Genomic DNA, 13,102 nt, shown 5'->3' with positions numbered 1-13,102 from the left:
GGCATCTTTGCCCAAATTAATCTCCCCCTTGCCGGGGGAACCCCTGTTTATCTACTTGGCTGTCTCGGACTACGCTCTTAGCGCCGTCCTGATAGCCGAGCGAGAAGGAAAGCAACACCGTGTACTTCATCAGCCACGCCTATAGGGGGGCCGAGGCGAATACAGCGATGTTGAGAAAATGGTCTTTGCCTTGGTATGGCACCGGAAGCTCAAGCCCTATTTTCAAGCACACCCCATCAAAGTCCTAACCGGACAACCACTCCGGAAGCTTATTGAAAATAGAAATCACTCGAGTCGGATGAGTGATTGGGCAGACCAGTTAGCAGATTTTGGGCTCGAGTTCGAGCCCCGAAGAGCCATCAAGGCCCAAGCACTCGCTGACTTCATCACTGAATGCGCAACTCGACCCCCGGTCGGTCGCAAGAGGAGTGGGATTGTTGTTGATGGGTCATCCACAAAGAGTGGTGTGGAGCCGGATTGGTCATCAAACCTCCGGTCGGAGAAAAAATTGAATATGCTGTTAAGTTCGAATTTCTCGGATCTAACAATGAAGCCGAGATGAGGCTCTCATCCTCGGAATCAGCTATGCATCCTAGCTGGGGCAACCTCAATCATAGCCAAGTCCGACTCACAACTCATAGTGGGTCAGATTTCCGGAGACTATGAGGCCAAGGAAGAACATGAGGATGTACTTGGCCAAAGCCCGAGCTGTCATTGCAAGGTTGTCCGGATTCCGGATCACCCACATTCCTCGCTCGGAAAATCAGCAGGCTGATGCACTGGCTCGGATGGCTAGTTCTGCTGAGGGGTCGGCCCCCAGAACCATTACTTGGGAATGTTGAAGGAACCTAGCATAAATGCTAAAGAGCAGCTCGTACTCAATCGATCCTCAAACTGGATGGGTGAAATTGTGGAGTACTTGCGAGACGGGACCTTACCCAGTGATCCTAAAGAAGCCGACCGGATTAAGCATAAGTCTGGTTGGTTCCTTTGGCATGAAAGGCAGCTCTATAAAAAGTCTTTCACTCATCCCCTCCTCAAATGTATAACTCCCGAGGAAGGAAATTATGTCCTCCGAGAAATACACCAAGGAGCCTGCGGAAGCCATCAAGGGGGTCGGACTATAGCCGGAAAGGCGCTAAGAGCAGGGTACTATTGGCCTACCTTAAAGGCTGATGCCTCGGACTTAGTCCGACGGTGTCCCTCCTGCCAGATTCACTCGGACATACCGAGGGCGCCGCCACTCCCCTCACCACCATTCAAGCAGTCCTGCCTTTCGACAAGTGGGGCATGGACCTGCTCGGACCTTTTCCCCCGGCTTCTGGGCAAAGGAAGTTCCTAATTGTGGCAATTGATTATTTCACCAAGTGGACCGAAGCCGAGCCACTGGCGTCAATTACTGACAAGCAGGTTCAGTTGTTCATATGGAGGAAATCATTACCCGGTTCGGAATTCCAAGAGCCTTGGTATCAGACAATGGCCGACAGTTCAACAGTGGGCCGACTCGAGATATTGTCCCGGTTCGGCATTCAAACAAGGTTTCGGCGTCTCCGCCCCTCACGACCAAGGGCAAGCCGAGTCGGCTAATAAAATTGTCCTAAGGGTATCAAGAATCCCTTGATGCCGCTAAAGGGGCATGGGTAGACGACCTACCTGGAGTACTCTGGTCGGCTCGAACAACGGTAAAGGAAGCCACGGGGCACTCCCCTTTCGGCTTGGTCTATGGAAGCGAGGCTGTCCTTCCGGTCGAGGTGGGAATTCCTTCCCCTCGGATGACATTCTATGAGTTCGACCAAAATGAAGAAGAAAAGCCCATCAACTTAGACCTATTGCCAGAAACCCGAGGCAATGCTTTGCTACAAGCCATCCGGTACAAGCAAAGAATCACAAGGCATTTTAACCGCGAGTAAGTCGAGCCAATCAGTCTAGGCGACTGGGTCGTCCGAAAGGTCGAAGCCACTGGACTTTCCCATCTCAAAGGGAAGTTGGGGGCAAATTGGGACGGCCCTTACAAGGTTACAGAAATCATCAAGCCAGGGACATTCCGACTCGAATCTCCCGAAGGGGTCCCCTGGCTCGGCCTTGGAACCTAGACAATCTCAAAAGATTCTATGTGTAACTTTTTTTCGTTACTTGCACTAGGGGCATGATGTAAGGCCAGCAGTACTTGTCGGTTAGCAAACAAATCAAATTGTAACTCGGACTTAACCAGTCCATGTATCAAGTCGGTTTTATACCCCAGAAATGAAAGAGACTTAACCAGTCTATTTTTGAACAAAAAGGCAAGCAAAACTTAACCAGTTTATTGTCTATTGAATGTTGTAATATTGCAAATAACGAAAAATATGCGACAAATGACGAGTTGCAAAATAGTAGTTGTATTCCAATTGATAAAAGTTGTAAAATACAACCAAAAGTTTACAAAAGCAAAGGGCCGACAAGGCCAAAGCTAAGAAAATAAAAATCCTAAGGAAGCTAAGTAGAAGGACCAGTGGCAGGTTGCTCGGCGGCAGGTTGCTCTGGTGGAGGTGGCTCGGTGCTCCAGCATCTTCCTCTTCATCATCAGAGTCAGAGTCGCTGTCCGAGCTCATCTCTTCAGCCATCCTGGCCTTAATCTCCGCTGCGTCGGCATCGGCCAGCTCCTGGTAGCGAGACCAGACTGAATTCCATCGGCCCCGGGACAGGAATCAGCAAAGGCTCTTTTAAGCCTAGCAAGCGCCTCGTCCTCGCCACTCTTATGGGAAGATTGGCCCACGTCGGCGCAGAAATCGGTACAGTCATCCGACTTCTGCCAAGCTTGGAACCACTCCTCCCGAGAGCGAGAAACGGCCGCTTGGGCCTCTTTCAGTTGAGCCTCGGCCGCGGAGAGTTTAAGTTTGACCTCCGCCAGTTCCTTCTCAGCTTGAGCCTGCTTGGTTTCGGCCGTGACCTTGGCCGCCTCAGCATTCTCCTTAGCCAGGGAAAGATTGGCCCTCTCTTCCTTCCACTCTGTCTGCTCCTTCTGCCAGGCCTCCTCGCCCTTCCGGATCTTCTCCTCCACCTCTTCCTTGCGCAGCTCGGCCAATCGTTTGGCCTCCTTGGCCTGGTACACTTCATCAAAGTGCGACCGAGCCGCCTGCTTCAGGTCCGAGACCTCTTGTACCAGGGCGAGCCGGTCTTCCGCCACTTTAGTCATTCGGATGGAAAACTGCAGGAACAATAAACAACAGTTAGAAGTTGGCCAATAAAAGGCAAGTAAAAGGGCGGAGAAAAATTCACTTACGTCCATCCAAGAGCGGAAGAGCTCACTCGACTCATTCCTCTGGTTGACCTCATTGATGTGGTCTCGGTCAGTTTGAGTACATAGGATCTCCAGTGCGTCGGAGATCCTCTTCTTCTTGTCCGTCTTGGACATTTGGGTAAAGGGACCGGCGCCTCGGACAAAGAGCGCTCGGCCGGAGAAGGGTGAGAGGCCCCGGTTCGTACCCCGGACGAACAGGCTGAAATCTGAGGGATGGACCGAGACATGGTTCCCCACCTCCGATCGGGTCGAGGACTATTCACCTCGACAGAAGGCTCCTTTCTAGCCTTCTTTGCGGAAGCCTCCTGCTCGGCTCGGGCCTTCGCCAAAGCCTTTTCCGTCATTTCCACCCTCTCTTCAGTGCGCTCCTTGCGCTTCCTCGGTTTAGGGTTGGAAGGATCCTGCAAAACACATTAAAAGTTGGTGAGAAATTGAAAAACTTAAAGCTAAACCGGGTCGGAAGAAAAGGGTTCTCACTTTTGGCTTAGAAGGCTTGTTAATCTTGTTGGCCTTCATCTCGGCCCTAATCCGAGCCGCCTTCAGTGCAGCGGAGGTCATCGTTCGGCCATCTCTGAGTCGGTCTCTTTGAGAAAGGCTAGGGAGGCTTCTGCAAAAGGAAAAAGAGTTAGAGCAAAATATCAAAGCAAGCATAAATATAAGTCAACCGGACCCCCTTTTGCCGAATTACCCTTGGGAAAGGCCGGACTCAGGCCAATGCGGCGAGGAAGTGCTCGTTCTTGAACATTTGCAGCTCGGGAGCCAGTTCCCCGCTACGAACACCTCGCCACCATCGACTATCTTAGCCTCCAGTTGAAAGTAGATGGCGGCCACAGCTTCCTCGTCGGATAGCTCTGGCACCTTGAAGTTCAAACAGTGGTTTGGCTCGGATGACGGGGGCACGGTGGGGATGCCCCATTCCCCACCATAGGTACACAAAAGCGAATCCTCGGCGGAACCCCTTCTGAGAGTGGGGAGATCAAGAACAGTACGATAGCCCCGCCGAGCCTGAAAACACCACCAGCCCGGACCATGATCCCCGGCTGGCATTTCGAACAATTTGTACATATGCCGCCAAAGGGTCAGGGTCGGCTTGACACCGATGATGCTACAGATCACTTGAACCGCTAAAATCCGCCCCAAGAGTTTGGGGAAAGCTGACCCAAGCACAAGTTGTAGGCGTTCAGAAGTCTTTCTCAAATGGGTCAGCGGGAATCTTGACCTAGTTCCATTGCCTTGTAATAAAATGCCGTGCATCCCGGCGGTGGAGATAAGATGGTATGGTTAGCATCGGGTCGGACAAGTATATAGGGTCCTTTATTTGAAATTTGGCCGCTTGGCCTCGGCATCTTCTAGCAAAGCTTTTATTAAAGACGGAAGTGGAAACTTTGCTCCCGGTCCGCCCTTCGGATCAAGCTCGGATATACGAGCCCCCGGACGTGACGCTTCGCCTTCCTCTCCGGCATAGCTATCCTAACTACACCATCAGACAAATATTTGTCTAAGTAACTCCTCGAAGAAGGATAGGCCAGGGACACCTCCCAGGGTAGGGGGATGGACCCTCGGCCTCCTCCTCCTCGGCTTGCGAAGGAGTACTTGGGAGGGAAAGCGCCTCAGGCACAGCCGAGGGATCCGGGCAACTTATTAAAGTTGACACCAATACCATTCCCATACCCCTCACTTCCTCGGCTAAATTATAAGGAGGTGAGGGAGGGGTGTCACTGACTCGGACGACTCCCCATTATTTATCAACAGAAGGGGGTCGGCCGATTTTATTAAAAGAAAGAGAAGAAAAACTTAGCGAAAAAACAAAACAAAGGCGTACCTGGTCGGACGAAGAAGATGGGGCTCGGACTTAGAGAGAGAAAATCTCTAAAGTAGAGAGAGAGAGAGCAGAAAACTCAAATTTAGAGAGAGAGAGAGAATTGTAAAAGTGACAAAAATCTCTCCCCTCTCTCCTACTTATAGGCAAATCCTCGTCTCCGCGTGCCACGTTACATCTTGGACCGGGCCTTGTGTCTTCAGCACCTTAATGGGCCTCCCAACTGCCCAAAACTGTTCAAAAGGCACACCCCTCGGAATATCAATCGTCACAAAAGTCATAAATAACCAGAAGTTGAATCGCCACCATGTTTTCAAGCACCCCAATAATCCACCGTTGCCACGTGGCATTGGGTTCCCAAGAAACTATTAAGTTCACCAGCTCAATATTGCCAGTTCATCAGCTCAAGGTTACCACTCGGTCACCTCAGCCAGTGGTCCAAAACCTTAGGCACCGGCTCGGACAAGCATGGGGCTCATTGGCCCTCATCCGAGCCGCGTCCACCTAGCTCGGCCCTTGGAGGCACTCCTCCTTGGTTGAGTAAGTCTCCTAAGTCCCAGATTGACTTAGCGAGAGCAGGCACCGGCTCGGACAAGCATGGGGCTCATTGGCCCCTCATCCGAGCCGCGTCCACCTAGCTCGGCCCTTGGAGGCACTCCTCCTTGGTTGAGTAAGTCTCCTAAGTCCCAGATTGACTTAGCGAGAGCAGGCACCGGCTCGGACAAGCATGGGGCTCATTGGCCCCTCATCCGAGCCGCGTCCACCTAGCTCGGCCCTTGGAGGCACTCCTCCTTGGTTGAGTAAGTCTCCTAAGTCCCAGATTGACTTAGCGAGAGCAGGCACCGGCTCGGACAAGCATGGGGCTCATTGGCCCCTCATCCGAGCCGCGTCCACCTAGCTCGGCCCTTGGAGGCACTCCTCCTTGGTTGAGTAAGTCTCCTAAGTCCCAGATTGACTTAGCGAGAGCAGGCACCGGCTCGGACAAGCATGGGGCTCATTGGCCCCTCATCCGAGCCGCGTCCACCAGCTCGGCCCTTGGAGGCACTCCTCCTTGGTTGAGTAAGTCTCCTAAGTCCCAGATTGACTTAGCGAGAGCAGGCACCGGCTCGGACAAGCATGGGGCTCATTGGCCCCTCATCCGAGCCGCGTCCACCTAGCTCGGCCCTTGGAGGCACTCCTCCTTGGTTGAGTAAGTCTCCTAAGTCCCAGATTGACTTAGCGAGAGCAGGCACCGGCTCGGACAAGCATGGGGCTCATTGGCCCCTCATCCGAGCCGCGTCCACCAGCTCGCCCTTGGAGGCACTCCTCCTTGGTTGAGTAAGTCTCCTAAGTCCCAGATTGACTTAGCGAGAGCAGGCACCGCTCGGACAAGCATGGGGCTCATTGGCCCCTCATCCGAGCCGCGTCCACCTAGCTCAGCCCTTGGAGGCACTCCTCCTTGGTTGAGTAAGTCTCCAAGTCCCAGATTGACTTAGCGAGAGCAGGCACCGGCTCGGACAAGCATGGGGCTCATTGGCCCCTCATCCGAGCCGCGTCCAACCGGCTCGGCCTAAGTAGGCCCTCCTTGACTGACTAAACGAACGAGGATACCTGCTCGGACAACCATGGGGCTCATTGGTCCCTAGGCCGAGCCGTTCACTAAACACACCTCTCCTTGAAGAGACCGGGTCGGCAATCAAGCCACCCCTCTCCTAAGGGAGACCGGGTCGGCACTGAGGCCACCCTTCTCCATTAGGAGATCGGGTCGGCACTCAAGCCACCCCTCTCCTTGAGGAGACCGGGTCGGCACTCAAGACATCCTTCTCCTCGAGGAGACCGGGTCGGCACTCAAGCCACCCCTCTCCTTGAGGAGACCGGGTCGGCACTCAAGCCACCCCTCTCCTTGAGGAGACCGGGTCGGCACTCAAGCCACCCCTCTCCTTTAGGAGACCGGGTCGGCACTCAAGCCACCCCTCTCCTCGAGGAGATCGGGTCGGCACTCTAGCCACCCCTCCTCCTTGAGGAGATTGGGTCGGCACGTGCCCTCCTTTCCTGCCTAAGAAGCAGGGCAACCTGGGTTCCAAACTGTCTAGGTTCCGCCACGAACTGGAAATATTTCAGCAAGGCCTCGATATTTCCCATTCCTGGCGTGGGGTAATTGTTTGGGCTTATTTCCTGGTTTAAGCTTACCAAGGATAATCCAGCCCAATAAATGCCTTAGAGCTTCCAGTGGGCCCCACCTGTGATGGTGCATTCCAGCTGTCAATGCCCCCCAGCTGGCCTACAGTTGGGAAATCCCCAGCACTATAAATACTTAACCCCCTCATCAATGAGAAGGTATTGAATTCTTACCTAACAAACCAGAGCATCTCTCTCTAGACTTCATCTCTCTAAGCTTGATTACTGACTTGAGCGTCGGAGAGGCGATCCCGGAACAACCCCCGGGGCAGTCTAACCGTTACTTTTGCAGGATTCCGGCGTACGGACTTTGAACTCAGGACAGTCGAATCTGACCCGGTACTCCCTAAGCAAAGGAATCAGAACCCTTAATTTCTAGACAGAAACAATTATATAAGTGAAGAAATTTGGAATTAAACAAGATATGAATGATTCTTGGGGGCCACGAATACTATGGGCTATGGTTCTAGAACATCCTAACAGGAGATGAAAACAGATTATACAAAAAGCTATGAGATACGAGGAAAAAAATACATTGGCCCAGTTCCATTTACAACCAATTAATCATCTACTTTATTTGCATAACGTTATCCCTTCCTTGGGGAAAGTGTGTTTTTTGTAGGCTAGAAAAATTGCAATCCGCCGAATGCAGAGGTTCAAATTTTCAAAAAAACTATTTTTTATAAGCAATTTTTTTTAAAGACTATCTTTTAAAAATAATCATTCAAAAATTTATCTTATATAACAATTTAACTTTCAGTATAATATTATTTAACGTTAATACTAATCAATAATGACAATTGCAGTAGGTGTTGTTGCCTATAAGGTAGCAAGAAAATGGGAAAGAAGTGTAAGGGAAAAAAAATTTAAAAAGTTACTAAACACCATCAATGGTAAAATGGTAGTATATTGTAAGAAATTTATTTTTATATTTTTATTTTTTTGAGAGGGAAGAAATTTGTTATATAAGTTAGTTTTAAAAAAAAAAATTAAAAGGTAGTTTTTTTAAAAAAAAAAAAGATTATAAAAGTTAATTTCATGAAATTTCTAATATAATCAACTTTTTGTGAAAAATTACCTAATATAACGTGTTAGGTTGTTGGATACTAGTTACTAATTTACTATGCAGTATGTGGGGATCTATTAGTTTTGCACCATTTCTCCCATGTGCGGGTCACGTGACACTTTGCAAATCTCACTAACCACCACAGCAACCACCGCCCACCGCCCACCACCCACCACCGCAGCCCATCAACATTATCTCCTGCACCCTAACTACCACCCTCTCCACCGAAACCACCACCATATCGACCAAAACCACCCCCCAGCCACGAAAAATTACCACCGCACCACCTTTGCCACATAAAACACCACGTAAGCCGCCAAAACCCCTCGAAAAAGCCCCCACCCAAATATCCACCAACACTACTTGAAAACCCATAATCCTAAAAGTTCAAAAAAAGAAAATCAGGAGTAAGAAACTAAGAATGGATGTATACCTTTGCTTATGGTCGAATTAGACCTTCAGATTTTCAAAATTTACCTTAAGGCTCCGTTTGGTAGGGCGTAAAACATTTGTAGTGTAAAATGATTTTCATGGAAAACAATTTACAATGGAAAACACAATTCCAAAATTAGTTTTCCGTTGTTTGGTTCGATGTAAGAAAAATGATAAAATGAAAGGAAAATGAAAGGGAAAGTAAGGAGGTAGTGAGAGGAGTGTACAAGAGAGATAAGGAAAATAGTTTTCCCTTCATTTTGAAAGGAAAATGGTTTTCCATCATTGGGAGAGTAATTTTACCCCAAGGGAAAATGATTTTACACTATTTTGCCAACCAAACAATGTAAAACTGAAAATAGAGGAAAACAGTTTTCCGGGAAAACGTTTTACTCCCTACCAAACGGAGCCTAAATGGTGATGGAGAAGGAAAAGAAACAAGGGTGCGAAAATATGGGGTTGTGTCGCGATTTGCGGTGAGGGGTGGTGGTGAGAGTAGGCGATAGCCGATGTTCTTGAGAGAGAAGGGGGGGAAGAATATTGTAGAGCAAGAGTGAGAAAAGGAAGATTAATACTACTTGTATTGTCAATTCCTTGTTTACGCACTTATTTATTCATGCATCTCTATTTTAACTTACTCATTTCCAGTATTTGGCATTGGCTCACTATTTCTTAATGTTTCTCATCTCTAATCTAACAATTTAAGGTACCACATTGTTTCTCTCAACAAGTAGTCATCTTAATATCTCTCAATTCATCACATCTATCTATTAATTAGAATATAACCTTGCAAACTTTTAAGAGTTATTTAAAAAGTTATCGCCAAATATGTTCTAAATCTTAAGATTGATGGTTGTGTGTTCTGGCAAATTTAAGTTAAAGTTAAGCATTTAGGTTTCCAAAATTAAGTTATTGCTATTTACTTCTTTAATAAACAATTACAAAATGCAATACATGTAATAAATTTTAGCTTAAGTACAGAAAATTCACATGTCAAGGTCCATATGGATACTTTCTCCCAACATCCAAATATATACTAGTCTTATTATTTATTTTCATCCATTATTACTTTAAAATGGTATGAACAATAAGGAAAAATTATAAAAAGACACGATGAAATCTCATCATCTACACTAACATAGAACTTTTCTTACAAATATTACATCAAAACTTGTTATTATTACCACAATTAAGACGGAGACATGGTAGCTCAATAGTACCACCTAAAAATCAAGACATTGTCCAAAATATTTAATTTCGGACTGTTTAGCTTTATACCCAGCCTTAAATGTGCCCTACAGGCTAGTTGCCTAGCAAGAGTTTGTCTTCATACCATTACTTTCCTATTAAAAAGTAATTATTACCACAATTATTGGCACAAACCAAACAAATCCTAAGAGATTTAGGTAGAACCAAATTGATTATACTTTGGAGATAAGAAGAGGGAACAGAAAACGAATATCAGTAGGAATATTTGAATTGCCTTTTGATCACACCTTATCAGAGATGGGACAATATATCCTCCTGTCACCAACAGGAGAAAAAATATACACGTCATCTAATCAAATCAAGTAAAATTAGGCAAGCTGGAAACTTTGCCCTCGGATCGGATAATATTACAACATAGATCAGAATAAACCAATTAATGCAACCTATAGCTGCTTATACAAATCCAATAACGGCCCATCATGTAATATAGATTACACAACCCATACACTCTAAGGAACAAATTTCATACAAGTAACCCACAGAAATTGTGAATGTGATATTAGATGTTAAGAATAAAAAGAAGGGTAATCATATCTCAGCCTATGCTTAAACGAGAATCTGCTGATCTTACAGCCGTCTGACGGCGAGGAACACCTATTTGACAAGTGTTAACTCTGGCGGCGAATCGGAGAGAACATAACGACTCGTTGACTGATGAAGGTTCAGGTGAGAGATTGACAAACATCAGTGTCTTGGAGTCCCCACTAAGGCAAGGCTGATCACACGACAAATAATATTGAAATTTGAACAAAATGAAGCTAATGAAGAAACCAAGTAATACATTAATCTGAATACTACTACTCTATTTCAAAAGCTTGAACAAAATCTATGCACTATGCAGATTCAAGACGCATAAAAATTAAAAATAAATACTCGAAACTATGTCAATAACTGGGTATCAAAAGAATGTTAATGAATAATGAGTACTACTAGAAACTGTTCAATAACTGACTATCAAAAGCATGTTAGTACTATTAGACACTGAGTTTCAAAAATGTAACCGTAGAAAATTATATTTCTTAATAAATTTGCAAGGTCTAGCACCAAAATGTTCATGCAATCAAAGGTAACAATAATATATATGAGAGTAGTTGCATCTTTGTACCTGGAGAAGATATGTAAGCTTTGAGTTCCTGAAAGGAACATGGCTTTCCTTTTTAGCCAAAGCAAATATGACATCAGCAAGGCAGGACAAGCTCTTATTAATGGCCTAGTTACAGCAAAAACAAATCAATTTTCCAAGTTATGAATACGGCAGCTCAATAGCATCTATAAGACTATAAACAACTTCAACAGCCCAAACAAATTTCGAAAAATACCTGAGTCTCTTTCAATTGATCACCGGTTGAGCCACTTTTAGAGAGCCGCTCACTTCCAGCAAGATCAATTAGATTCAAAACACCATGCTTTTCAGTGGTCTGCAAAAACAAAACTACGCATGTAACAAAAGCCAAGCCATGTAGTTGGAGAGGTCATCGAGAAAAGTACAAAAAAACCTACCTCATTAACTGCAGATATCCGCAACGTAAAGACAAAGTGACTTCTTGATGATTGCTCATTCATTTGTGTCTTCCCCACCGATCTGAACATAGAAAAATTAAGTCAGTTAGCAAGATAAACCACAGAACGAAGCCTCTTGCGATGAATCACAATGAAGATAAACTACAACAGCAAGAACACAAAACAATGACATACATGAACACTTTAAAATGAGTGGGGCACTAAAAGAAAGTTTTAGTGCTTGCAGCCTAGCAAAGTCTAGCATCCAGTTGGACAGCTGGTAAGGAGATCTTAATCTTTTCTCCCCAGTATCATTAATATACCCATATCGCAATCTTGTTAGAAAATTAAGCTAGACTGAAAATCATATCATGTTAATTTTCACTGATACCTCAATTTTCTAGAACCACCATGCCAGAGTTTCAGCTCTATCACTGACTTACCTACCCCTCCTCCCTCACCAAATCCAATGAGGAAAAAAGCTGAAAGCTAGTAAATAGAGATGAAGTCTAAGAAATGAACTCACCGACATTGACCAGCTTGATGCAAAAGAGAAGCAACCTCTTTTGAGCTGCAGACATCAACGATGGTAAGATCAGAGACGTAAGTGTTCCCATTAGCATCATGCTTAATAGCATGTTGCTTTAATGGAACACCATTTTCTGTACGTGCAGCATCCCAACTTGTTCGATTAGTCGCCAGTAGGTCCCTAATTGATTCATTGTAAATTTCCAGAACTGATGCCTGGGAAAAATAAATACCGAATTAAGTATGAGAAAAGAGAATGGAATTCATAGCACCTCCATCTCTAAATAAAACACACAGCAAGTGCGGTTGTCTAATAATTCCAGTACAGGTACACAAAGGATAGTGAAGATTATACATATGTCTTTAACTATTCTTCTGCTTATTCTTCACGAAATGTATGTCTCCTAACAGCTTACCTGCATTTTATATTTCCAGCCTTGAGCTGAGAGTCTCTGGCTAGTCTCAAATATCTGCTCTAAAGATCGAGGTATAAGGCCTTTCTGATCCATAAACTGAGGCCTTCCCATCATGGTGTATGTTTTCCCCGAACCTGTTTGCCCATAAGCAAATATACAAACCTGCCACAAGATGCAACACATAATCCTATGAAATCAGATGCCTGAGAAAGAAAAAGAATACTTAATTATACCAGGCCCACAGTAGATGAGCACCATACACAAAGAAAACACCATTATACATCTACAATTCACTCCTACATTCCTACTGGCTCTGTGACACAGTTTGTTCAACAAAATAAATGACAAACACGATAACATTTGTAACACTAAATGTCGATAACCGGCAATATATGGAGCATGACGATCAGTGAAATGTAATAAACTTCACTAGCTACTTTCCTTTACGACATCAAGACATGATGAAAAAGTTTCCCCCTCTAACAAGTTATAGCTCATGAAACTATGAATTGATTTCAGACACTTCTGGATGCCAAGGATAGTTATGTTGTAAGAAATTCCAACTCTCACAAATAAAATCAACATATTACCCTATATCCATCCAGAGCACTCTGCACCAACTCTGATATCACGAG

General features: G+C 45.7%; 2 protein-coding genes across 2 annotated transcripts; both read right to left on the bottom strand.

Moving 5' to 3' along the window:
• Nucleotides 1-2,587: 2,587 nt before the first annotated feature.
• Nucleotides 2,588-3,397, bottom strand: LOC125496261 (uncharacterized). Its single transcript, XM_057393745.1, has 2 exons — nt 3,263-3,397; nt 2,588-3,187 (listed from the first exon to the last, which is right to left on the bottom strand). The coding sequence occupies exons 1-2, from the start codon at nt 3,392-3,394 to the stop codon at nt 2,588-2,590; spliced, it is 732 nt and encodes a 243-aa protein (XP_057249728.1). The 5' UTR covers nt 3,395-3,397.
• A 6,916-nt stretch (nt 3,398-10,313) lies between these two features.
• LOC125496260 (kinesin-like protein KIN-14C) lies at nt 10,314-13,094 on the bottom strand. The gene is made up of 7 exons (XM_048641684.2): nt 13,058-13,094; nt 12,468-12,629; nt 12,050-12,267; nt 11,524-11,605; nt 11,343-11,441; nt 11,129-11,233; nt 10,314-10,738 (listed from the first exon to the last, which is right to left on the bottom strand). Exons 2-7 carry the CDS (start codon nt 12,579-12,581, stop codon nt 10,559-10,561), a joined length of 798 nt encoding a protein of 265 aa, XP_048497641.2. The 5' UTR covers nt 12,582-12,629; nt 13,058-13,094; the 3' UTR covers nt 10,314-10,558.
• Between the last annotated feature and the right edge of the window lie 8 nt (nt 13,095-13,102).

Source organism: Beta vulgaris, chromosome 4 (assembly GCF_026745355.1).
Source record: "Beta vulgaris subsp. vulgaris cultivar EL10 chromosome 4, EL10.2, whole genome shotgun sequence".
NCBI lineage: Eukaryota > Viridiplantae > Streptophyta > Magnoliopsida > Caryophyllales > Amaranthaceae > Beta > Beta vulgaris.
Note: the sequence above shows the minus strand (reverse complement) of the source record. Positions and strands in the feature narration are given on the sequence as shown.

Excerpts from the sequence above, each read along its gene's own strand:
- LOC125496261 (XM_057393745.1), bottom strand. The coding sequence starts at position 3,394 with ATGTCCAAGACGGACAAGAAGAAGAGGATCTCCGACGCACTGGAGATC. Across the intron at positions 3,188-3,262 it reads TCTTCCGCTCTTGGATGGAC|TTTTCCATCCGAATGACTAA; the intron begins GTAAGTGAATTT and ends TTGTTCCTGCAG.
- LOC125496260 (XM_048641684.2), bottom strand. The coding sequence starts at position 12,581 with ATGATGGGAAGGCCTCAGTTTATGGATCAGAAAGGCCTTATACCTCGA. Across the intron at positions 12,268-12,467 it reads GCTGGAAATATAAAATGCAG|GCATCAGTTCTGGAAATTTA; the intron begins GTAAGCTGTTAG and ends TATTTTTCCCAG. Across the intron at positions 11,234-11,342 it reads ATCAATTGAAAGAGACTCAG|GCCATTAATAAGAGCTTGTC; the intron begins GTATTTTTCGAA and ends TGCTGTAACTAG.